We start from the raw sequence: 25,628 nt of genomic DNA, 5'->3' as shown, positions 1-25,628 counted from the left end.
CCCCCTTAGCCTGAGCTCGCTCTCTAGCCTCCCTCAACCCCGGGATACCCCCACTCTCAACCCAAAGGAGCCGGTATCTAAGCATCAGGAACCCTGAACGCGGAGGAAACGAGGAGCCGAGGGTGACAAGCGGCCCGAGCTCCCCCTCCCCACTCCGCAAAACCGCAGCCTAACTCCAGGCCAAGCGCCCATCAATCATGAACCTGCAGGGACGGGGGTGCACAGACGCCCTCTTCCCTCCGTACCGGGCGCATAACCCCTTCCTCCCCAGCGCCCACAAAGCCAACCCCACAAGGTCCGCAGGAGGAGCCCCCTTCCCTTGGCCCGGCCACCACACCTCACCTGTGGGCTGGGGTCGAAGACCTCCATAGGAATCTCTTGGGAGGGTGGGTAAGGGCCCCGGGACATGCTGGTCTTCTGGACCATGGAGAGGAGCCTCCCCTCCGGCCGCTGGCCCGGCCCAGCCGGGCGCCCTTAGCGCCTAAGAGGCCGTCGGAACTGAGAGCAGCGCGGCGCAGCCAACACCGGATCCAGCCACCTGGCCCGGCCTGCGGTTGCCCTCTTCCTGCCTTCCCTCCCTTCTCCGGCTCTCTCTTCTGCTGCCGCCGCCTCCTCCTCCTCCCCTGAAGGCTCAGCATCTCCCCCCGCCTGCTCCGCTCCCCTCCAACCCCTCCTTCCTCCCTCCCTCCGCCCGCCCCGGCCCCGCCCCCCGCAGCCCCTCCGCTGGCTCCGCACAGACAATGGGAGGGTGGCCGAAGGAAGTCACGCCCCTCCTGGCTCTGGAGCCCGGCACGCGCTAGCCTCCGACTGTCCTGCGGTGAGGGCGGCCCACTTGGGCAGGGCGGGGGTGGGAAGTAGAAACTCTCCTTGGGACTGGGGGCGGTTGACCAGGGTATGCCAAGCGCTAATGGAGGTGTATCTCAGACTAGCATGACCGGCACCGCGCCCCCTTTCCGTCCCAAAGCGTTCTTCCTAACGGGTCTCCGTTCCATTCCAGCTTGGCCCATCAGAACTTCCCGGACCTGGTGATCTTGGGACCCAGTTTTAACTCCTTTCTCCCCTGTGTGATCCCAGGCCTTCTTGAACCAAACAGAAAGGCCCCTTCCCCTTTAACTTCGTGTCGAAGGGCAGGAGGCTGAGGCTGGGATGGGAAGTGAGTCCAAAGGAATTCCCAGCCAGAGACTGCAACAAGAAATCCCAGGGACTCAAGAATCCTTTTGCCTTAGTCGCTAGTATCCCTCAGGCCTTTCCAAAAGGCCAGGAGTGAAGCTGGGTGAGGTCCTTGTACCTTGGAAGAGAGAAAAAAGAGGAGGAAGAAATGCGGAGCTGAGATAGGAGAGACTGACTAAAATCAAATCTAATGACCTTTGACCTAGAATTGCTCCTTCATCCTTGATTTGGGGACAGATATCCAAGACCTGGACTCCACCTAAAGTGATCTGTGGAGAGAAAAGAAGTAGGGGATTATACCATTTTGGGGTGAGTGAGAGAGAAGGGCTCTCTCTGGTCAGGTGACCCTGGACAAATCACTAAATCTTTTGTATAAAATAGGGTGTAGCGTGTCTTTGTCACTGGGATTATTGGGAGGATGAGGGAGAATGAAATTAAATAATGGACTGCTGGTGCTTTTGGTGATGTTGTAAGGTGCTGTGCAAGGGTCAGTCATGACAGGAGGTCCTGTTACCTCCCTCCTCTAGCCCTTCCCTTGCTTCACAAAGAGGAGAGGTAAGGAGTAGAATGAATATTTGCCAGGTTCATTGATCCTAATATAAGGCCAGCCTGTTGTGTTCTGCTAGAAGGGAGACTAGAATAGACTTATTCTTCTTCCTCACCTTAGGTTCTTCAAAAAATGGATAGCCAGCCTGTTTCTCTGATCACATCACTATGAGAGAAAGTGTGGATGAAGCCCAATAGCGCTGCTCCATGACCAGATCCAACCTTGAACAGTGGTCCCATCTGCCTCTTGGGCACAAGAGAGCCTGGATGAGAGAGAGAGCATGAATTTTGCAGTCAGAAAAATCTGGGTTTTCAGTTTCTGCTACCTCACTTAGCTGCAAATTGAGGATGACACTAATTGTGTTGTGAGGAAGTGGCATAAATTGTGTTCTTCTTTTTCTCTTTTTGATCTTTTGAGCTCTCTTTAGCAGCCAAGAAAATTCAGACAGAGATGGGGTGATCAGCTGGAGCCAACCAAGCAAGGAGTTGGAGCCAGAACTCAGAATATTCTCCTTGGGTTTTTGCATTGGGTACTCCAGACCGGGAAGAAAGAACAAGGGGTTGTCCCATCATTAGAACTTTTTAACTTTCACAACTATGCATTCACCCATCCAATGTACTATTTCTGAAGTGCTTACTATGTGTAAAGCTCAGAGTCTGCAGTAGTGTGAGCAAAAGACTGGTTCCCGCCATCGACGAACTTACTGTCTTAATGCTGTCCTTTGCAAGTTGCAAACATTAATTCATGTGATTTTCACAACTGGATGATGGCATTACTAGGATTAGGTACACTTTACAGAGGAGGACATACTAAGATTAAGGATAGCACTGGTGCAAAAACAAACTAATATCTTTGGTGATCTATTCTGCTCTCCAGAGGCTGCCAATCTACTGAGAGCGTGAATATAAGATTGTTTTTGTCTGATATCTGCCTCTTTATTTTCTCTCTAATTTTTTGTTGGCCAATAAAACACTCTTCCAGAAAATACCCGACGCCTGCAAGGAGTAGGCCACTCTAGCAAAATCCACTCATCCCGCCTGCGCAATACAGCGTGCTTCCGGCTTCCACTACCCACGTGACCAGGCACCTTCGCTGCGCGTGCCTAGTAGGAAGTAGGACTATACCACTTTGCCTTACCAAAGGGGTCTAGTTCCTATGTTTTTAAGTTTAAAAACTATTCCCGCTATTAGGCTTTCTATTATCTCGAGTCTTTACACGGGATAAGTAAGTTTAAGGGTGGCAAAAGATGAAAGGACCAGAGGGAATACGGGCGAAAGCAGAGCGAGGGTTGGCCTCTCCCCTTCACAAATAATGGGAGGAACCTGGCAAGAGGGAGTTCTTTCCTTTCGCCGCTGCGGTCGCAGCCATGAGGTGAGTTACGGCGGGTCTCCGACCTGGTTTAATACCGGCCACCGCGAGACGGCGGGGCTCGGTACCGTGGCCCCTGGTGGGGGAGATGAGGTGGAGGCAATCCTGAAGCGGCCGGTCCCAGAGCTTGTGGTAGGCCGGAGCACACTAGGCCCGAGCCTTGGGAGAATGGGGGTGGGGGAGCGTCCCGGGAACTCTTAAGTCAGGGGCCGGACAGGCCCGGCGCCGCACACATGGCGGGGGCGACCCACGCGGGCAGAGGAAAGGCAGCAGTGGGGACTGGGCCGTCGCCCCCTTACTTGGAGGGCGGCCCTGGATCTAAGCTGATCTCTGCTTCCATATGACGTAGGCCCCAGGCTTCTGACTGACGAAAGTGAGGCGATCCCGGGCACCCCCGTAGACCGCTCATAAGAAAACTAATGCTAGCTGACCGTAGTTTATTACTGTGATATGACGAAGAAAACGAGCCCAGGAAGCAAAGGACTAAACTAGCAAATCAGACCTACTAGCCTCCGATTTCTCACGCTAAACACTTGTGTTTAGAGCTGAATATCAGAATGGGCAAGTCTACGGCCATGCTACACTAAACAAGTCCTATCCCCTCTGATCTCAGAAGCTAAGCAGGGTCGGGCTTGGTTAGTACGTGGATGGGAGACCACCTAGGAAGACCAAGTGATGTAGGCATAAAAAATAAAAAAAAAAAAACCATAAGTGATTGTAAGCTGACAAGGTCCTTGCAATCTGTGAGGTGAACCAAGGGTTACCTCGCCTAAAAAAAAATACATCAGAATGGGCATAAGCTCCTCGCTTTATCCTAATTTTGTCCATTATCCTCATTTTCCACAGGAGAAAGATCTTGTTACAGGAAAGATTATTAATCTGGGAGTTGAACAACATTAGAAGACTTTGAAAGGGGAGATCTGGCTAAGGATGCTCGTTCTTGCCCAGGAATAGCTTCCAGGGCCTGACAGTGTTTTCTGTTTGTTACAGTATGCTCAGGCTTCAGAAGAGGCTTGCCTCCAGTGTTCTGCGCTGTGGCAAAAAGAAGGTCTGGTTGGACCCCAATGAGACCAATGAAATTGCCAATGCCAACTCTCGTGAGTTTTATGCCCCTTCTTCACCCTACCTCTTCATCCTCTTTAATGAGATGAAAGGTCACAATTGTGTTGATTTTAACAAACCTAGGAAAGTTCATTGGCCAGGTGTGTGTGGTGGGTGGGGGGGGGGAGGGCGGGGTCTTATAAAATGGTGGAGTCACAGATACATGGAGATGCCAGAGGTTCTTTTCCTGACATTTGCCAGAATGACAGGATAGAAGTTAATGGAACTACCCAGTGTTACATTAATGACTTGCTAAAGTAAATATTTTGTTTTTTTGTGAAGTATTTTATGTGAAGTATTGATGAAGGGACGGTACAGGGACTAGGCAGTAGAGATGGCCAAGAAAATGGTGAAGTGGGAAGACCTGGCCTCAGACTTAAGTGGAGCCTGTTGGTATATTCATTCTGTTCAGGACCATTGCAGTAGATCTAGGGACCACTGCAATGGGATTTTACAGTGGAGGAGAGAGATTATGAAGGGTTCTTATTAAAACTAGAATTTGTAAGGAAATGCATAGATAGGCCTAGAAGAAGGTTCAAGAGTGACAAAAGTTTGGTTAAGCAAAAGAATCTTTGTCAATATCAGGGAAGTTTTTAACCTTTGTGGTGGTAAAATACATGCTCAAAAAATCCTAATCTTGTTTTAGAACAGTAGCTAATAAGTGAGACAGATGGGACCTAAAGGACTATGCTACATCTATACACTATTTTGATTATCTATCCCCAAATATATATGTAGAGACAGTATGTTACAAAACATTCAAAAGGGTCGGAAAAAAATTTTAATGAGAAATAAAGTTTGAGTATTGCCACCATTTTTGAGACAACTAGGCCAGGGATGTGAGCAATGTCTCCAGCTATCCTATTTGGATTCTGGGTTGTGGCTGGTGTTCTTGGGGCTGGGCCCCAGCTGACTGACCAGGTGCATTATGTTTTTCCAGGTCAGCAGATTCGGAAGCTGATCAAAGATGGGCTGATCATCCGGAAGCCTGTGACTGTCCATTCCCGAGCACGATGCCGGAAAAACACCTTGGCCCGCAGAAAGGGCAGGCATATGGGCATAGGTAAGAGCAGTCTTCTTTCTCTAAGACTTAAGAAATAATAGATGCTTAAGTTAAGACAGATATATTCCAGATGTTTTTCTTCCTATTCTGTCTCATATCGAACCCTTTGCTTACTCCGTGATTTTTGATGTGTTTTCTCTGCAAATTGGAAAATTGGTACTACTACTGAAGTTGAAAGTATTGGTAGAAAGGGGTCACATTTATTGAGCACCTCCACTATGCCAAGGATTCTACTAGGTACTTAAAAATGTTATCCAATAAATCCTAAAATCACTTTCTAAAGTCAGGATGACTTAGGGAGGTGAAAGTCGCACCACCTTTAAAGCTCCTTCCAGCTTATTGTACCGCCTTGGTGCATGCCCAGTCATATCCACATTGTGTATGAAGTGAATAGGGAAGAATTGCCTTGTTTTTTGTATTTCTTTAAAATTTGAGTAAATGAAAGAACTATATGGGACCATCACCTGCTAAAAACTGACTTGAGACCTAAATATGCTACAGTGGACCTAACTCATCTTCCCTGCAGGTAAGCGAAAGGGTACTGCCAATGCTCGAATGCCTGAGAAGGTAACCTGGATGAGGAGGATGAGAATCCTTCGCCGACTGCTCAGAAGATACCGTGAATCTAAGAAGATTGACCGCCACATGTAAGCACACCCTCCTCTTGGGCCCACCAAGACCTATGTGCTGTGTTGATGGATTGTTCTTTGCATAGACACAAGCTCTTTCATTGGCCTAGTAGTATATCAATAGTCTTTGGAGACAAATGACAACTTTCTGTTCTTAACATTCTGTTTCTTGTGGTATTTCCATTTACAAAATAGAGTCTCAATGGTTGAAAATGTCAAATTCTAGAAAATATAGCATTCCTACATTTGATGTTAAATTAATATTGTTCTTGAACAGTTAGCCAAAAATTCAATTGATGAATCCAATTTATACTTTTCTGTTACATTAGTATTAGAGACAAGTTCTGTTTAGAAATAATTCTAAGAAGAGTTTTTATATTATTTTCACATTGAAAACGAGTCGGATTTGCTTCAGTCTCAGAACATGTTTATATAAAATTGTCCATTCAGTTCTGTTTTTCCCCCCCATACATCATCAGGATAGTGTAAGAATTTATCTGCCAGACAAGCTCTTCTGTCTAGAAATTGCACAGAAAGTCTGGGGGAAAGTAGTTCCTGCAGCAGTAGAAGAGAAGAAAGGAACCCTATACATTTAGGGACCATGTGTGGAAGGGCCAACCTCTGATCCCATCGCTGACCAGAACCTCTGCTGCTTATTACCCTACAGGTATCACAGCCTGTACCTGAAAGTGAAGGGTAATGTGTTCAAAAACAAGCGGATTCTCATGGAACATATCCACAAGCTGAAGGCAGACAAGGCTCGCAAGAAACTTTTGGCGTAAGTTTCTTCAAGAATGGGCCTCTGTCATGGGGGCGGATTCTTTGACTTTTGTTATCGGGGTTCTTCTGAGACATTTCAAATGTGTCTAATACCTAATTTTCACTAGCATGCAGTCTGTTAGAGGTGTATGCTCTTCTCTTCTGTATATACCACCACACAATCTACTATCGTTGGCAGGGTAGGGACTGTAGGTTAGTTGAAACAAGAGCTCTTGGTGGCCACTCCAACTCATTCCTCAAGCTGACTAGGCTCAAAGGGAAAGGTCTGTGTGTGTGCTTTCACATCCTAGCAGTTCATCTCTTTTCAGAAAACTGACCCATCTTTTCTGTTTCTCAGTGACCAAGCTGAGGCCCGTAGATCTAAGACCAAGGAAGCACGCAAGCGCCGTGAAGAGCGGCTCCAGGCCAAGAAGGAGGAGATCATCAAGACTCTGTCCAAGGAAGAAGAGACCAAGAAATAAAGCACCACCTCTCTTACCTGTACATAGTGGCCTTGGCAATTATATAGATCAATCCTTCAATAAAATAGCTTTCATCTGCCTACCTCTCTGTTCTTCCAAAGTTTCTGGCTGTTTGATGAGTCTTCACTATTTAGAGGGCCAGAACTGAGCACACCGAGTTCTGAGATGCAGACCCTCTCCAGAGTGCCAGTTTTCATTCTTTCCTTGGCTCCTGGCCTCTGATAAGGCTCATGACCCCTCTGTCCATGGAAGAGACGGTTTTTTTACCTTGTTTTAGTGGGATGTGGGGCTTACTTTGAAGGGAGGGAAGGAATGACTTCTACTCAACTTCCGAAGTGCTGTGCTTTAAACTGCCTTTTACAGTAGAGCGTGAGTGGCATTTCAGAAGTGGTCTCAGATGTTGGTTGGGAACCAATAGTTGTGACATCAGCTGTCATTGTTTTAAAAACAAAAAACAGAATGCTTACACTTTTCAACTGGGCACTGGGGTCCAAGGTTGAAATCTGCCCTAGAACTCAAGGACAGTGAGAGTTTCAACCACCTCCAGTCAAGCTAATGACACCTGGACTTCACTGACTGCTACCTATGCTTTCTCTAAACAACTTTATTGAAGCTGTCATTTTGAACATTCCAGTTTCTAAACCTTTATGTCCTATCAGGGTTTTGTTTTTTGTTTTCTGTTTTACACTGATAGATTACAAAGAGAAAGGCTTTTCTCAGAAATTGGAATAAAGGCACGCAACAAAAACTGGTCAGCCATTGTGAGTTGCTTAATGAATTCATATTCTCTTTTACCAGATAGGAAGGTTTTATTTTGCCACTTAGCAATAATAAGTGCCAATAAATTTTACAATAATGTATCTGCTCTGAGCCAAATACTTCACATTGATACACTGATTCTAGTCTTAATAACTGTGAAGTAGGGTTTTACCGTCTCCATTTTGCAGAAGAGAAAAATGTGTTGGATTTACACAATTTGAGCCAATGTTACACTGTTAGGGTGGGAAAAATGGATTCAAGTTATTTAGGAAGTAAGATAAGACTTGGTAGACATTGATTGTAGGGACTGAGGAAGAAGTCTGGCTTGGTCCCCAGGCCTTGAGCTTTGGAGGACTGGGTAGGGGATGCCTTCAGTGATGAGAACCAGTTGTGGGGAGAATGGCTATATTGAGTGGGTAGCAGTTTGAAGGACGTCCAGGTGGAAGGGGTTAGTCATTTAAATACAGGAGTGTCAACTCGGGTGAGAGGTCTGGGTTGAGAGGAAAGTTGGATAAGAGGGGTCACCTCTATATTAGGCACAGCTAGGACTGGTGTGCCCATCCTGGTTTCCTCCTTGCCCTCTACCCTTCTGAGGAATTTTTGTTTTAGGAACAATGCAAAGGCCAGTTGTGGGCCTTCAGGGGATGTACTGGGCAGATGTTCCCATCTACACTTGCATGGGAAAGGCAGGGCTCAGGTCTTGTGGGCAGCAGACCCATCTCTAGCTCTGCCTCAGTTGTCATCAAGTATGGACAGCGTTGGGGTGGTATGTGTGGTTCAAGGCCGGGAAGCCCAGACTCAGAAATCTCTAGAGGACCTCCACCACCCATGGGAATCAGAGCCTGGGATGAAAGGACACTGGTGAGTTTCCTGTTGCCACTGTAGCAGCCTGTGTGCACTTAATCCTTTAGTTCTTGCTCTAATCATCCTTTGCCATCCCAAGTGGGGGAGCTGTGGCCTAGAATGGGGAAGGGCTTTGGCCAGGCTCCCAGCTTAGAGCATGGGACAGACACCTCCTTCCCAGGCCTGGACCAGAGGAGAAAGGGCATTGAAGGCTGCTCCACCTCCAGGGAGGAGAGTAAGGTAAGTAAGAAGAATGGGACCTGCAGTGGAGCTCCTGAGCCTGCAGCACAGAAACCAGTTTCCACCCTGGGCCAGAAGATGGTGCTGTTCTCTTCACAGGTTTGCTGCAGGTGTAGGAAACTGCCCACTTTTTTTTGTTGGGGGGGGGGCAGCTTATGGATTGTAGGAGCCTATCTCTTGGGAAGCTTTGGGTTTAGTCATTTCTTTAGTCATTCACCTCAGGCCTGGAAGTTACCTCTTTCCACCACAGGCCTTCAACCCCTTCCCAGAACAATGCCTGGGAAGGCCCCTCACAAGCAGATAATCAAAAGTAACTGCTAGATCTCTTCCAGGTCTTGGAAACTTACAAAATTTTAATGAAAAGATATGTCCATTCTCTCAAAAGCATACAACTGCTCCCATTACATAATTTTGCATACCCTTTAAAGTAGGTCATAGTGCCCGGGTAAAGTCACCCTGAACAAGTCCAACTCCATTTTTGGAGGAGGAAACTAAGGCCTGGAGGGGCCAAGGACTCCCCCAGAATTGCAGCGTTGCATGAACACTAGCACCCACCTTTGACCTCCCCAGACGTGGGAGGGTGTGATTCAGAGTGGGCTGCAGCAGAGGCACTGCATATAGTGGCTGCTGCAGGGCCATGAGCTGGAGAAGAGGTATAGGGTCCCCTACCTCCTTCCCCGTGCTCTCACTGAGGCTAAGAGAGGGCCCACCTAGGCTGGCTCCCTGCAAGCACAGGGAGGGCTGTGGCTGGAAGTACATGGCTGCTTTCCTTGCATTCCTCAGCAGATGTCCCCAGCCTGTCCCACGCATGAGAGAGGGCCATGAATGGGGGTGAAGAAGGTTGAAAGGGCCAAAGGGAGTAACTGGCACTAGTAGGATGGGTGGGATTGCACAGAGCTCACTCTGAGTCCCCCGCCCCACCTCTGGTATCCATCTCTACCCTTTTAGGCCTCCTGTCGCTGGTTCCCAGACTACCCCTATTCTTGCATTTCCCCTAAGCCTAGGTAACCTTTATCCCACACAGTTAAACTCAGGCTCAGGTGGGGGATGGAGGGCACATGTGAGTCAGACAACAGAGCCAAATGGTGGGTTGGCATCAACCACCAGTAGGTTCCTGGGCATCCTCTGCCCCAGGCCAATGATATTGCTGGTCCAGCCCCCCCGAGAGTGAACACAGAGGAGGGCAGAGGCTACAGTGGGAGCACCAGCTGTTCCCAGCCCCCAGGCTGTGAGCATGCTGTCAGTGGTTCAGCCACCCGAAAAAGCTGCTGTGCTCAGCAGTGCGGCAAATGGGCTAGGGAGGAGGGCGGGGGTCCAGGCCAGCTGCCGGCTGGTGGCAGACACAAGCAGGGTGTGCAGAAGGTTTAACTGAAAGTCTCTGACTATCTCAAATGAGGTGGGATCTTGATCCCTGGAGCCCCTGGCTCAGCATCTCAGGGTGTCTTTTTCTATCTTGTTGGTTTAAGGTACTGAGGGACCCAAGGTCTAGTGGGGGAAGAGCTGGACTGGGAGGCAAGAGACATGATTTCTGAGACTGGCTTGACCACTATTTTGCCGGGTGAACTTGGGCAAGTTACTAGTCCATCTGGGCCTCGGTTACTTCATGTATAAAAGGGGTAAGGTTGTGCTGGATAACTTGTATGACCTTGGATAAGCCATCTAATATCTCTGGGCCTCAGTTTCTTCATCTGTGAAAAGGGATACCACTACTTTCTTCACTGGATTATTGAGAGGATTAAATAAAATTAAGTTCCTGGCTTGGTTCCCAGGGCACAGTAGGTACCTATTTACACATTTCCCTCTCTGCCTTTGGATTGGGTTTGTGACCTCTTTTGTCACCTCCACCACCAGGGGGTTTTGGAGGGAATCCTCCTTTTCCCTCACCAGTTCTAGGGCCTTCTCTGGTAAAGTGGCCCAAAGAAAGCTCAGGGTCTGGTCCCACCTGGCTTACCTTGCTTTGGTGCTGGCGGACTGGAAGACAGAACCGGAGAGTGCCTATCAGGTGGGGCAGGTCTCCCACCCCCACGCCGCATTTCGCAGCACCGCTTTGCCCTGGCACCCCCGCAGCCTGCCTCTCGCTCCCTCCTGGCTCCCCTCTGCCTATAAATAGCACAGGACGTGCTCACAGTGCCGCTGACGTGGCGGGGTGGCTGAGGGGAAGGAGGCAGCGCTGCCGGAGCAGGTGGGCGGCGGGCACAGCTGCGGGAGGGGTGCTGCCGCCGGCTTGCTTTGTGCCATGCTACCGATGACGGCTGGGATTGAGTCATCTAGGGGCCCCACTGTCCGCGACTGTCCTTGCTGCCAGCATTTCTGCCTCGGGCTTTGGGAGCTGAGGGGACTAGGCTGATCCTCGGATGGGTAGGAGCCCCTGAGTCCCAAGGCACAGCCGGTCTCAGAGGGCACTGCTGGGTGCGCAGGAACCGTCTTGACGCTGGAGGTGTGTGCCCGCCTCCTCACGACTGAGGTGTGCTTGGAACGTAAAAGTGACCAAAGCCCCTCCCTCTCTCCAGCCCCTTCTCTCAAACACTTCCCCAGATCCCCAAGTCTCAGGCTGCTCAGTGGAAGGGAGTGAGGAGGTTAAGGGTCCCAGCAATGTCAGCCCCAATACCTCTCCTCTGAGATGAACTAAACTCTTCCGCCTTGAGGCTTGTCCCCTCTCAGTGCCCCCAGCCCTCACCCCACTCCTTACCACTTTTCTTCATCTATCCCAAGCAGATACACAGAACAGACAGGTTGGGACAAGAAACATTTAATTAAGAGTCTGGGGCCTCAGCAATGCTCCATCAGACCCATCATGCAGCCTCATGTACAGTGGGCATTTGGCCGGCCCCTGGGATATTGCTGAGGGGGCCTCATGGCAGCAAACAGGGCAGTGTGGCTTGAGCTCCCCCTTTTGGGAGGAGAATTGGGGCACAGGCCAATGGATAGGAGGATGTGTCCCTCGCATTGCATGGGAGGGCATGACTGTGCCCAGAATGGGGGGTCACATCGGCTGGCACAATCAAGGGCACAAGAGGAGACTCTGAGCTGGGGGGGACTGGGGAGGGAGGAGGATGGCACCAGAATAAAGCAACCTACAAAGGAGGGATCCTCTTTGCCTGCGCCCACCCTACCTACAGGGCACCTACTCCCTTTCCTGGTGGCCAAACAGAATGATCCACCCTCTTCCTCCCAAGACTCTGTGTCCAAGACCAGGGGGCAAATACAGCCGTAAAAGGGAGCCCTGCACCGGCAGCCTGGCAGCCCTGTTGCCTGCAGAGCCAGGAGAGGGGGATGAGGAAGGGCCATTTGGAGGTCAACGCTGAGGGTAGAGGCAGGCCTGGTGAGGATCCCCTGGCTGGCTGGTCCTGCTGCCGGGTGCTTTTAGAGTTCTGATAGTGAAATGGGGGTTGTTTTGACCAAGCATGGGCCAGTTTTTTGTTCTCATTTGGATTTCTGTGTTCTGGTTGCTCTTGGGTGTCCTTTTCCAGTGGACAAGGGTAGGATGAGGCTGCTCTGTGGTGACTGTTCAACTTGACGGTATAGTCTCTGATTTTCCACACCCTCCCCAGACCTCAGCCCTCCCCTCCTCTGTCCGCCCAGGTTTCAAGTAATGGGAGAGATTCCCGCAGAACTTTCCTGAGAATTGATGGAGTGACAGAGGTGGTGAGACCAGGAGGCGGACTCAGGATCTTCTGTAGCCAGGTCCCCTCCCAACCCAGGGCAGAGGGCTGAGGGACAAGGAAGGCACCTTCCCAAGGCCCCACTTCCAAAGCAGCAGCTGCATGGTCACACACACATAGACCCAAGCAGAAGCTCTGTGGGGAGACGGAGGTGTCAGTCATGCAAAGCTGGTGTGGGTACCAGAAGGCTCTCTGGAAGAAGCAGCAGGGAAGTTCCCCAAGAATGCTCCCCAGGGCTGGACTCAGCACAGCAACTGGACTGGGGGTGACTGGGCACTGGGTGGACCTACCTGGAGCTTCCCCATCCCCTCCCACTTTCTCCTCCTCCCTCACCCCCAAGTTCCAGAGGAGCAGTCCCCTCAGGGCACCCTGGGACCCAAGAAATAGAATCTTCCTCAGTGCAGAAGGCTCCCAAGCCATGGTGAGTGGCTCCTAGGAGAGAGGCAAAGGGAGGAAATGTGGGCAGATGCCCACTCCCCCACTGGGGCCAGAAGCAAAGGCCAGGCATGGGCAGGGATGGCATCTGGGTTCTCTTGGCTCCACTCAGATCTCGGTCAGCACGTCGGCTGGCACCAGGCCCCGCTTCTTGCCACTGCTGACGCGGATGAATCCGTCAGTGTCCTTGCTCCTGCCCACGCCCACACAGATCTGAGACAGAGAGACATGGAGCTGAGGCCTGGCACTGCCTACAGCCCTGGCCCCAAGTCCTGCTGATGGCTCCCAGTGGGCTCACTCTAGGGAATGATGAAACCAGCATCAGATGTAGTTTGAGCCCTCAGTTGAGGTGAGAGGAGCAGATCCCATGAAGGTACAGGGTGCAGCAGCGAGATCAGGACATCAGCAGACACTGAGCAGCACTTCGGGGCTGACTTTTGAGAACGGCTGGTCTAATGCAGCCCCACTCCCATTTCATAAGGCAGGTAACAGAGGGAAAAGGACTTGCCAAGGTGCAACAAGCCAAAGGCAGAGCCAGCATTCAAACCCAAGTCTCTACACTCCTTCCTAATCCAATGCTCCTCCTCTCCCCCAAACTGCCTGTAATGTAATACAGTCCCCTGCCTGTGTTGGCCACCAGCCTCAAAACCCAACAGAGGAGGACAGGAGGGCACTGAGGTCCCACTGTTGCTAACCTGCCTTCCCCACCACTGCCAGGCTGCAAGCATCCTCTTCCAGGACACTCAACCACTCCTGCTGCCCGTCTCCCATGCCCATCTCTCCAGCCACTCCAGGGCCCAGGCACTCACCTGGTTCTCCTTGAGACTCATGTAGCCTTGTTCCTTGTTCCCGGAGAAAGGTTGGCAGCAGCGCCAAACATTCTCGCCTGGCCTCACCCGCTGCACAAAATTAGCTGGGAAGAAGCCAACCCGGTCGCCAATCTTGCCCTGGGGACGAGGCTGGCATGAACATCAGTGAAACCCCCACCCCCCACTGTTTCTCTAGAGCCAATGCCAGATCCTGGGCTCTCTGTACTCGAGGCCCTAGTTGGGTGGCTTCTGGGTTGGGAGGGGCATGAGGTGGACAGAGAGACCAGGCTGAGCAGAGGGACAAGGGGTGGGGGTGAGGGTGGTGTCAAAGCGAGAGCAAGGCCTGAGGGTTGGTCCTAGGCTTGGCTAGGACCAGTGGCTGGAGGAGGGTAAGTCTTTGGGGCCTGGAGAGAAGGTGGGGCAGTGCCCATTGAGAGCAGGGGCTGGATGAGGTGCTTACCAGGGGCCCTCCGCACCCCACCCTGCCAAGTCACCTTCCACCAGTCCTCATTAGAGTCATCCACCAGCATGATCCGATCTCCGGGCCTGGGAGAAGAAAGCTGGGCAGCATATGGGGCAGAAGGGACCTGCCCTCTCCACATCCCAACAGTCCTGGGCCCCCAGATCCTCTGCATCCCCCTCAGCTGGGGGAGAATTCTTGATGCCCTTGGAAGGAGGATACCACGTGACCACAGGTATAGCAGATACTCTCCAGGACAGAGCTGGGGCAGGAGCAGGAGCCATGCCATCAGCACCAATCTCTCTTGGATTCTGGGAAGCTCCACTCCTCTCAGGGCTCAGCAGCCTCAAGCATACCGGGAAAAGGTTCCTGAAGGCCCTTCTCATGTCCCAAGGTCTGGGAGCGCAGAGCCCTGAGGCTGGAGCCAGGCGGCCGCCCAGTATGGCTGACACAGAGAAAACTTACTGCAGAGCCAGGTCGTTGTTCTCCTGGGGCAGAAACTTGTAGAGTGCGACGTAAGAGTACATGGGCCCCAAGTCCTTCCGCAGGGGCAGCCTGGGGGGCTGTGGAAGAGCTCTGGGTCAGCGATGGGAGCGCAACACCTTCCTCACTCCAGCCACTATCCACTTGCCCAGACCTTGCTACCCGAGGGCTAGGAGGTGGGGCACAGTGCTCCTGGATCGAGGATAGGGTGAGGTCTGCCTCTCCTATCTGCTGTGCTCACACACCCCTGGAGGGACTGGGCCAGGGATGGCGAAGGCGGATACTCTGCTGCCTACTGAACCCTGGCACTGCCCACCCTTAGGGTCAGTGGTGGGAGGGTAAGACCTGCCTCCCTTGCTCACTCACCCTGGCATTGCCCATCCCTGTAGACTGAGGATAAATGATGGAGTGGTGGTGGTCCCACTCAGCCTGCTCTCATCCACCTATGGATCAGTGGCAAGGAGAAGCTACATCCCCTTCCCATCTGGCCTGCCGGGGGCTCAGTGTCAGCATCACCTCACCTGCTGTCCGGGGCTTTTCTCCTCTGGTCCTGACCCTTCACTCTCAGCAGGGGCTGTGAATACTGGAGATGCCAGGGTGGGACGAGGGTGTGAGGCAGCAGGAAGTACCTGCACAGAGTTCCCTTCCTGCCCCTGGTCCCTACCCCCACTCACCACTGTCACCAGGACCCTCTTCTGAGCTGCGGATGCTGCTTTCCCCATCCTCAGTCAGCTCATCCCGCTCACTCTGGGGACAGAGACAGGGGAAGGTTCATCGCCTGGACCCTCATCCTCAAAGACCTCTGTCCCCAAGATTCCCCTTTGGTGCCCACCATACCAGGCTCCGCGTGGGGGATTCAGACGTTTTTTTTTTCATCAGTGCCAAGGAGGTGCCATAGCGAAGGGTCTCGTAGATGGGGTCCACCTTCCCGCTGGCCCCTGCCAAGCATCCACCCTCAAGGCCAGGCATCCAGCTGCCAGCCTCACTCTGCCCTGAAGCCCTGTATCTCCACCCTGACTCCCCCACTAGCTCAGGCAGCGCATGCCTGAGGCCGAACTCCCTGTCTTCCCTCACCCACCCCGCCCAAGTCTCCCTCATTGCAGGGAGAGCTGCCCGTCCTCCCACGGAGCCCATGCAGGAACCCAGGGCGTCCTTGATCCCTCACCCTCTTCACTGCCCATATCACTTCATCACCTAGCCCGACCTCCCAAAGGTTTCTAGAATCTGCCCACTTCTCTCCATCTCTACTGCTACCAGCCTGCTCCAAGTTGCCAAACTCTGTTGTAGTCCTCCCAACTACTTTCCCTGCTTCCCCTCCAGTGCCTCCAGTCCACGCAGCAGCCAGAAGGCTCTTGTAAAAACATAAAAATTGCCCTTAAAATAAAGTCCAAAGAACAATCTTAAAATAGACCCCAAGGCCCTGCACCCACGATCCCGTCACACCCTCTCTCACTCCCTCAATCATAGTCGTGTTGTCTTTTCTTTAACTGCCTTTTCCCGCCTCAGGTCACTCTCTGCTCACACCAGATCCTCAGCACTAACTCCCCATCTTCAGGTAGCCAGGCCGCCTTCCTGGTCTCTGTGGATGAGGACAGTGTCTGCTTTATCTTCTCTTTATTCCCTGTCTTCCTTTCAGGAATTCGTTTGAATGATGATTAATTGATGACTGGTATGATTATCCATTTCATGTCTAGCTCCCTTACAGACCATGAACTTCACCTTCTTTAGTGCTATGTTCCTGTGTCCGGTACACTGCCTGGCACCAAGCAGGTGCTCAATAAAGTGTCTGTTGAAGGAGGAATGAATGAATGAATGAGTGAACCCTTCATCCAGTACAGGAGCATCCAGAGAAGGGAAGTGGTAGCAGTGCCAAGAACTGGCAGTGCCAATGTGACTCAGGTGCCCGTCTATGGGATGCATGAGTTTCTCATTGCACCACTGAGGCAATGGGGGAGGGGGACACTTACCAGTGGGTGGGGACTCTCTGCTTGTGGCACAGGCTGGTGGCGGCTCATGCACCAGGAGGGGGGAGCTGAAGTTGCGGCGGAAGGAGGAGCACTGTGGCAAGAGGGGCCAGAGAGAGGGCACGGGGATGTCACAGCCCACCGAGCACTTGGCTTCTTCAAGCCCAAGGACAACCTTATGTAAGGAACCAGCCTGGAGGGGTACTCACTCCCCCACATGCCAGTCTGTGTGGTCCCCACTCACTGTCTTGATTGGGCATTGCTGGTGGGAGATCTCCTCGGAGCACCAGAGGTGGACGCTGACTTTGCATGTTTTACACCGCAAGCCCTGCTTGGAGTTTCCTGGGAAGAATTTGGGTTCAGCAAGAGGGGTTAGTACATCCATGGGCAAGGAGCAAAGGAGGCAGGTTAGGGAGTAAGAAGAGAGCAGGCGGTTGGGCAGCCTCACGCCAGCCTCAGGGCCTAACACCTACCCCTCATATAGTCAGGGTGTGAACTGGCACTGAAGTCTGAGTTGTTAGTAAACAGAGCAACACTGGGCAACTGCCCATCCCTGAAAGTGCTCATTTGTCCATCCAGGATGAGGGGCACAGTTAGGACTGGGAGCCTGAATGGCAAGAGTCCAATATCAGGCAGTTTCATGGGCCTACGCCCCACACCAACACTGGCCCGTCCCCTTGCCCACCTCAGGCACCTACCCACAATAAGCTGATGGCACAGCTCACAAGAGCTGGCTCTCTTGAAGACATGTTCCTGGAAGCTGTGCAGCCTCACTGGTTTGAGTGGCGCCAGGGGGCGTGGAACTGGGCAGGGTGAGGGTGCCGGGGTGGTCAGGCCGCTATCTGTGGATGCTGGTGGTGGGGACGGAGGGGGCAGCGGGGTTGGGGGTGTCAGCAGCACCTCAGTGGGGCACTTGAGCTCAGAGCCTGAGCGAAGGAAGAAGTTCTCCACACTCTTACTTCGGAGGATGGTCTTGAGGGAAAGTGAGCGCTTGAACCGCTGGAGCTGAAAAAGAAAGAGGGTCTGTGAGTGGAAGCCCAAGAGGGCGCTGGCTCCTCTCCAGGATATCTCCTTGGGATGCCTAGAGGAGCCAGGCAGACAAAGTCCACGAGCGAAGGAGTTTTGGCTGGGCAGGCATATAAGTAGGAGTAGTGGGGACTGTGGCCAACTGCACAGCCAGGGAGCAGCTGCTGGTCTCCTCTAGCCAACTGAGGTTAGTCCTTATGTCCAGCCCAGGGTTGACAGGTTTTCCAATTTTTCAAAAGAAATCTAGATTTTTTATGTGAAATTGGTAGAAACAAATTCAAGAGGTTTTATTTACCTTTTTCTTTGCAGAAATGGTAGCATACTATTTTTCTTGGACTTTGCTTTTCTCACTTAACAGTAAAACTTGAAAATTATTTCATACCAATACATAGAGTTTCATCCTTCTTTTTTATGACTACACAGGATTTCATTGTATGGTTATACTTTGGGGGCCAAACAAAACACACCAGGTCCCGTTTTTTTACCTGTGTTCTTGAACAGGGTCAGAGTGGGGGAGTGGTCATCCTAGACCCGCATCCTCAAGGCTGATTTTTCCTCCAAAACGCTCTCCATCCAGCTCATCCTCTACAATCACCTCATCACCTGCACAGCCCTTCCTTAGTTCAGGTCCCAACACCCACAGTCTGGTTCAGGGCCACAGCCCCTTGCCTCCACCTTGCTCATCCCCACCTGCTCTCCACACAGCAGCCAGGGAGGTGATCCCTGACCCTGCTGAAAACTTGTCATGGCTCCTCAGGACCCAGCCAAGGCCCTTGCCCCAGTAATGAGACTTCTCAACTCATCCAAACAGGCCTTTCCAACTCTTGCCTTCCACTTGCAGCCCAAACATGAGGACTTGAACTTAACCATGTTTCATGCCATGCCTCTGAGCTTTTGACTTACTTGTCCTCTTCTCTGCCATATTCAATTAATACTCTCTTTACTCTTCAGGGCTTCCAGTGGCTCTTCCTCTTCCCTGGGAAACTAACCGTCTTTTCTGCAGGAATTCTATTTAGTGGAGCTACTCCCTCCTCCTCTGCACCCCCAGGACTGACTTCCATTGTAGCTCCAATCAGGTTTATGTTTTCATTCAGTTCTCCCTCTCCCAGGAGCCTCTTGAGGGCAGAGATAGTTGCTTAAAATCCCCACACAAGGCCTCAACATGTAGTTGGTGTTCAGTCAGTGTTCGTTGAATAAATGTGAACAAGTGGCTGGAATCCTAAATGGAGTCCATGTTTTGCATTCTGCAGTGAGGCCAGAGTTATTCCCACTGCTCATGCAAACACACCCTTCTTGAGTCTGCCCAGAACGAGGCCTGGAAAACTCTCCACCCAGATACCTGCTCCACTCCTCTCCTCTTGAGATCCTCCTTACCCCCGCCCCTTCCTTTCCATCAGTGATAGAAAAAGGGGGCAGAGGCCCAGCTTTAGGCTGTGAGCTTTGGCCAGGGTTCCAAGCTGGCACAATAGGCAGCCTGGCAACTGTGCCAAGGGGATGGAACTGGTGGCCCCTCTAGTCCCAGGGGAGACCAGAGGCAGCAAGATGGAGGTGGATGCAGGTAGGGAGATGTTTGGGCACAAGGAAGGCCCCAGTGTGCCAGCTGGGAAGCCAGAGCCCTGGGGTATCTGATACACTGAGTTGCCCAACTCCTTCCAAATCCAGCTTCCTGGACAGTACTGTGGGCTTCTTTGTGTGTCTATGAGAAGCAGGGCCCCAGGCCCCAGATGTCTGCCTGTTGGGGCAGAGACGGAGGGCCAGAGGGACAGTGAAAACACAAATGTGTTCTACGGGCTGAATGTGGCTCTGGGGGCTCTGACAGGCCCAGAGAGGCAGGTGAACCATCCAATGTTCTGCCCAGGGGCCATGGACATAGAGAACTTGAGGTCTGTGGAAGGATGTGTTGGAGGTGGGGGCAAACTAAACCCTATATCTGAAGGCAAGTCATTTCACTTCCTCTTTCTGAGTCTCAGTTTTCCCCACATCCAAGTGGAAGGAGGCAGGACTACATGCTCTCTAAGCAAGGCAAGGCTCAGGGTCCAAAAAGCAAAAACAAAACATAAACTTGTAGATGTAATGAGGGGCTGTCATTGTCAGAAGACTGAAAGTGAGCTAGCACTTCAGATGCAGCATCTCATTAATCCAGGCACTACCCTCTGAGTGGTGACAATTATCGTCCCACTTTTCAGATGAGGAACTGAGGCTCATAGAAGTTGAGTCACTTACTCATCATGAGTCCTCATTTGATAAGTAGCCAGGCCAGGACTTGAACCAGTGTTTTTAGCTGTTGAGCCCAAGTGACCAGGAGCATCCAGCTGCTCTGGGCCTTCCCTTGGCCCTCACCTCTGCCCCTCAGTTGCACCATGGGTTTGTCCACCAGGTCAATCATGAAATATAAGGTTAGAAGGGACTTGAAAGACTGGCCACCTAGAGCAGTTCCCACCTTATCACCCTGTGCAGCCCTCTGAATGGTTATCTGACTCTTTTGGTCACCTCTGTGACAGGACGCACACCCTCTTTTGGGACAATCATTCCATCTTTGGGCAGCTGCAATTGCTGGAAAGTGCTTCCCTATATAGAGCTAAAACCTGCCTCCCTGCAATTTTTGCCTGTCAGCCCTTGTTCCTCCCTTGGCTACAGGAAGAGCTACTCCCTCTTACACACATCAGTCTTTCAAATATTTGAAGACATCGATCATGTTCCCCCTCCCAAAGCTATTATTTCCATAGTAATCCTCACGGGATGAGATTTCATGTCTCCCTTATTCTCCAGCTTGTGCCCTTTCCTGGTGGTGCCCTGGCCTCAGCACCAAAAGCCACTTCTGCAGGGTTTCAGAGGCCTCTGGAACAGAATGTTCCCCAGCACCAGGGCAGCCCTGGCTCTGCCCGAGACTCCCTGGCCCCAGATGTGGTGGCTAGAGGATGTCAAGGGCTGTGGCTGGAGGGCAGGAAGGGGGCATCTCTGTCAAATGGCTTGATGCCTGCCTACTCCAGAGTATATCTGGCTTGGCTATCCAAACCTCGTTTTGGTTCAGCCTGGCCAGGTATTCCCACTCATGGGACTCCTAATTCTCAGAGAGGACCTTTCCCCATCTCCCCACCAGCTATCTTTTCAGGTCCCCCACTGTCCCTGGACCCACTCTCTGGCATGGGGAGAGGTTGCCATGTACCCTGGCAAGCTGGCCCACCTGGATCCTATACCCTCCCAATGCACCAGTAGCTTGTTTGGCTTGGAGCCTGAACCATTGGGCCTATTCTTTTGAATCTCCTCCTAGAGGCAAGGCCTAGCCTGCCCATCTCCTTCCCGCCTCCCCCCCACCTCCCCATTCCCTAGATGGTCTCTTCTTTCCTCAATTCCTCACGGCACCTTCTCACTTCCTGCCAGCTCCTGAAAAGGCACTAAGCAGCTGGTGGTGGGTGGTGGTGGACTTGGCACAAGCTGACTCAGATGGCAGAGCTGGCATGGCAGGGTCCAAAGAGGGTAATGGCAGGCCCTATGTGGTATTATGGGGACTTAGAAAAAGCGATACCAACACTAGGAAGGTTGCTGAGTAGCTTGGGTACAGGGGTGAGACTCAACTGTAAAATGAGTAGGAGGCTGGACTTGGGCTGGCAGAAAAGACAAGAGGGCCCCAAACATTGATATTATAGGCCTGGAATGTTGAATTCACTGCCTGATGGGCACCAGCCTCCTCTGTTGTACCTGCCTCAAACTGAGCTGGGTGGGCGTAGCCAACCCTCTCCCTTTCCTCTCCCCAACTCCTACAGTCTGGAGACAGAAGATTCTTTGAGACAGGTTGAATCGAAGGAGGGGGAGTGGAAGGAGGCTGGCAAGATCCCTGAAATATTCTCTCTCTGCCCACCTCTACCCTCCTGACCCTGCGGCCAAGCCTGTGTGGTTATTACTGAGTCCTTCCCAAGGGGAAGGTACAGTGGAGAGGAGCAAAGGCACAGGGCTCCGATTGGTCTAGCACAGAAGGGACAGGTCAGATGTCCATTTCCCCTCTTCCCCTGCTCCTGAGATCTCCATGGCTCAGACGTGGAGGTGATAGCATAGGAGGGTCTTGGGGCTGGGAAGAGGGCAGTAGAAACCTGCCAGGCCCAGATCTCCCTCTCCCTACACAGCTCAGCTTGCAGCCTGCTGATTGCTGAGGCAGCACTACTGCCTGCTTTCACTCATGCCTGCTTTCTGAGAGTTCTTAAGGAAGGGGTAGAGCTGCCAGGCCTTGGTGTGGGAAGCGGGACAGGGCCTGGGAGGACCCCAAGTCCCTAAGCTCCTGGGAAGCCAGCATGGGGATAGCGTGTCTGTCCAGGGTGAGTAGAAGGTAACTGAAAAGATCAGGAGTCTTGGAACGCAGGATAGAGCTCAGGTTCTGGGACTTTCTGCCTAAAAGAAGCTATTACAGATATTCCAAGCAATATCCTTCCACCCCAACACAGCATTCCTTTCCCAGTAGACACTTGACTCTCTGAGAGGAAGTTAATGCTGTGGTCTGAAAGCTCAGGGTCTCATTATCAAAAGGAGGCAGGAGAAGGTCCAGTGCATATCTGAAGACTTGGACCTGGAGACCTACTGTGTTCCTCTGGTTTAGGTACGGGGAGCTTCCTAAGGTGCCTCAGCCAGACTCCACCATGGCCCTACTCATCTTTCTTCCTCTGGTCATTCCCTTGATGACCTTGACCTTGAATTAACCTCATGTCCTGGGGGGTGGTCAATACAGAATGAAGAGGAGGATGAGCATTGGAGAGAGCCGTAGATAAATCAGTGATAGTAGGGGGAACCAAAGACCGCATCTATTTTTGGTCCTCACTGCTCTACCTCCTCATCGGGATGACAGAAGCAGGGTGGGAACAAAATACACTCCCCTCCCCAAGGGACATGGAAGAGGGTCTTGGCCTGAAAGCTGGGGGCGGCGGGCGGGGTGGGGGGGGGCGCATAAAGCGCCCTTGACACAGCCGCTTCTTTTCCCATTCCCAAGCCCGCTCCGGTCGCTTCCCACAGAACTTCTTGCGGGGCAGTCTGGAACGCCTAGAACTTGGGGAGGGAGCAGAAAGATTAGAGGTGGGTGGGGGCGTGTAACGTGAGCAGCACGCTCTCTCTTACCCCCTTCAGCATCAGGAGTATGGGCTCCTCCTGACTTCACAGGGGAATAATTTATTCATTGTGACTCCCGCAGGAGTAACAATCATACATAATTAGGGTTAATTATGACATTCATTAATTACGATGACTTCTCTTTTTGCTTATACCTGCCCCACCCCCGTTCTGCTCCCGGGAGGGGAGTTAGACTGCCTGTTTTTCTGCTTTGGAGCTGCAGCGACAGTACCCCGGTCCCCGCCCGCGCTGCCCCGCGCTGCCGCAGCCCCCAGCGCGGACTCAGAAGCTGCGCGCCCCCGGGCCGCGGCCTCAAGTCCCCGAGCCTAACCCGGTTGACGCGGGAGGGTGCAGAATGCAGGACTGCGGCGGATCAGAGAGAGACATCAAGAGACTCAGAGATAAACACAGAGAGACGCCGAGATAACCCGGGAGAGACGCACGTAGAGAGAGACCAAGACAGAGACAAACAGGTTGTAGAGACATTTTCAGAGACACAGGCAGAGAGAGTGAGACAGGTTGAGCTACACGCAGAGACCTGGCGGACACGGGAAGGGAGCGCCTCGCACGCACACGGGCGCGTACACCGGCCCACACCCGCTACACACAGCTACACACTCCCTCCGCCTTCTTTGCGCTGATTCCCTCCAACAAAGCCGAGTTACAACCTCCCTGGAGGGTCGCGGTAGCGCGTCCGCTCATCACGCGCGCAAGGGCGTGTCATGCTTGTGTGATGGGGGCTCCTCGGCGGGCCCTTGCCGCGAACCCACTCCACCGCGCGGAGCCTTAGGGATCCCACTGGCCCTGCTACTGGGACTCCAAGGCTCCCGAGCCCACAGTGGCGACCGCGTCCAGAGGAGGGCGCCGAGCCGGGGGCTCACCGGTCAGGGGTCCAGGCCTCGCGCCTCCCGAGTTACCTTGGTTTCCTGGAGGGCAGAGACGGTCCCCGGGGGTGTGTGGGTGGCCGCGTCATCCGGTTCGTTCTCCTTCTCGCTCATTTCGGTCATGGTTGGGGGATAGGGGAAGAGAGGGTGCCGAGACCCGACGGCAGGCCCGCTGGGGGCAGGCTGCGTCTGGCGGGCGTCTCTCTGGGACCCTGAAGCCCTCTCCGAAGACTGCCCCCCAAGGAGCCCCAGGAGAAACCCCAGCCCAGGCAAAGCAACCTCTCACTCCCAGGAGCTGGCGGATAAAGTTCCCGGGTTGGCCGGAGAAGCAAGGTAATTACACGGAGCGGCGAGAGAGGGACGACCCAGGGAATGAGGATCGAGGGTCTGCTGAGGATGCTGCTCGGAGCCAGGGGAGGAGGGAAGTGGGGACGCGGAGATGAGCCGAGGGAGGGAGCGACGGAGCTGTCCGTTCCCGGCCGGCTCCGCTGTCCTCTGGGCCCGCCCCCCATTCCCCCTTACCTCCCCTCCCCCGAGGGCCCCAGCCCCGCACCCTGAGGCCCCCTCCGCCCAGTCCTGGCCTCCCAACTTTGATTTAGGAGGTGGTCTGGCCCCTCCCCCTTCCCTCCCCCGCTCCCCCCGCGCTGCTATGCAAATCTGATTCTCAGCTATTGGCTGCCGCGGTGGCCGGGGTGGCGGGGGGGGGGAGCTGGGCGGAGCCTGGGGTACTAGACAAGATGGGGAGGGGTTTGGAGGGTAAAGAAGTAGAGGGGGCAGTTTTACAGTGAAAAACTTGGAATGGGGCGTGACAAGGTTGAGGGAAAGCTAGAGAGATCATATTAGAGTCTGGATGGCTTTGGGAGAATGGATCTTCAAGATAGCTGAGAATGAGATCGAAGTCAGGACTTCTTGATAGCAAAGTGGAGAGAAGAATGGAGACCCTTCTGCCCCATTTACCTGGATGCCTCTCTGCTCTGGTGATACTCTCTCCAAATATATACACCCCTGGTCTATGAGGTAGGGGTTTTCTCAAGCAGAGAAGGGACAACTTAACCTCATGTGTCAAAGGCCAGACGTGGCAATGCTCCTTTGTGGATGAAAAGCAGGACAACTGTGTCAGTTTCCAGTCTTGTTATCTGGAGTTCAGCAGAGAAGGGGCCTCAGTCCTCACACCTAAGGTCCCCTAAGCTTCTCCAAGATACACCCCATCCTATAGATATTATCACAAATGGAGTTAGATAAGGGGATAGGTAAGGGTGGAGGGAAGCGGGTTCTTACCCTCCAAGGTGTCCTCTGTCCACTTGGCCTGAAGACACCTCTTCTAATGCTTGTTGCTTACCTGCCATTTCCCTTTCCTCACCTCTGTCCCCTCTGGGTCTTATATCTTGGAGGGTAAGAACCCACTTCCTTCCACCTTTACCTACCCTCCTATCTAACTCCTTTTGTGGTAGTATCTATAGGAGGGGGGTGTGTCTTGGAGAGGTTTAGGGGACCTTAGGTGTGGGGACTGAGGCCCCTTCTCTGCTGAAGTCCAAACAACAAGACTGGAAAGTGACACAGTTGTCCTGCTTTCCATCCACAAAGGTCTGGCTTCATCTCTTAGCCTGTCCAAGGAAAGGAAGATGGAGGTTGAGAGAACCCTCCTTAGCTGTAGGTGTAGAGATTTTGGGGTCTGTCTCCCTCCTCTTCTGCTGTGGGTGATGCGATAGGGGGGTACTCAGGAAAGTCTTGCCTTTATGCCAGCCCTGGAGGAGGGGCTGAACCCTGTGTCCCCCCTCTCACATGCCCAAAGATGAGCTCACCACTGAAGCATCACTGCTCAGGTTACTGTGTCCAGGAATAGAGATTTATTT

At 52.6% G+C, this 25,628-nt stretch overlaps 3 protein-coding genes across 4 annotated transcripts in view; 1 reads left to right on the top strand and 2 right to left on the bottom strand.

Annotated features, from left to right (window-relative positions):
- Positions 1 to 641, bottom strand: part of CACNB1 (calcium voltage-gated channel auxiliary subunit beta 1) — a 17,697-nt gene extending 17,056 nt beyond the window's left edge. Inside the window, exon 1 of the mRNA XM_025041660.1 lies at positions 343 to 641. Coding sequence (XP_024897428.1) covers positions 343 to 426 — 84 coding nt within the window. The 5' untranslated portion in view covers positions 427 to 641. The remainder of the gene's footprint in view (positions 1 to 342) is intronic.
- A 2,296-nt stretch (positions 642 to 2,937) lies between these two features.
- Positions 2,938 to 7,201, top strand: RPL19 (ribosomal protein L19). The gene is made up of 6 exons (XM_006924715.3): positions 2,938 to 3,088; positions 4,076 to 4,182; positions 5,127 to 5,249; positions 5,776 to 5,896; positions 6,546 to 6,656; positions 6,996 to 7,201. Exons 1-6 carry the CDS (start codon positions 3,084 to 3,086, stop codon positions 7,117 to 7,119), a joined length of 591 nt encoding a protein of 196 aa, XP_006924777.1. The 5' UTR covers positions 2,938 to 3,083; the 3' UTR covers positions 7,120 to 7,201.
- Positions 7,202 to 11,702: 4,501 nt separating this feature from the next.
- On the bottom strand, positions 11,703 to 24,257 carry STAC2 (SH3 and cysteine rich domain 2). 2 transcript variants are annotated; one of them, XM_025041828.1, is made up of 12 exons: positions 23,809 to 24,257; positions 17,734 to 17,779; positions 17,473 to 17,625; positions 17,019 to 17,116; positions 16,778 to 16,868; positions 15,648 to 15,748; positions 15,485 to 15,557; positions 15,332 to 15,393; positions 14,793 to 14,890; positions 14,362 to 14,413; positions 13,868 to 14,005; positions 11,703 to 13,271 (listed from the first exon to the last, which is right to left on the bottom strand). In XM_025041828.1, exons 1-12 carry the CDS (start codon positions 23,896 to 23,898, stop codon positions 13,167 to 13,169), a joined length of 1,107 nt encoding a protein of 368 aa, XP_024897596.1. In that variant the 5' UTR covers positions 23,899 to 24,257; the 3' UTR covers positions 11,703 to 13,166. The 2 variants fall into 2 exon arrangements, with proteins under 2 accessions (XP_024897596.1, XP_006924776.1); XM_006924714.3 differs by having other exon boundaries at positions 17,473 to 17,779.
- Positions 24,258 to 25,628: the final 1,371 nt, after the last annotated feature.

Source organism: Pteropus alecto, unplaced genomic scaffold (assembly GCF_000325575.1).
Source record: "Pteropus alecto unplaced genomic scaffold, ASM32557v1 scaffold98, whole genome shotgun sequence".
Classification (NCBI taxonomy): Eukaryota; Metazoa; Chordata; class Mammalia; order Chiroptera; family Pteropodidae; genus Pteropus; species Pteropus alecto.
The sequence above is the reverse complement of the archived record's forward strand: the minus strand, read 5'-3'. Positions and strand labels throughout refer to the sequence as shown.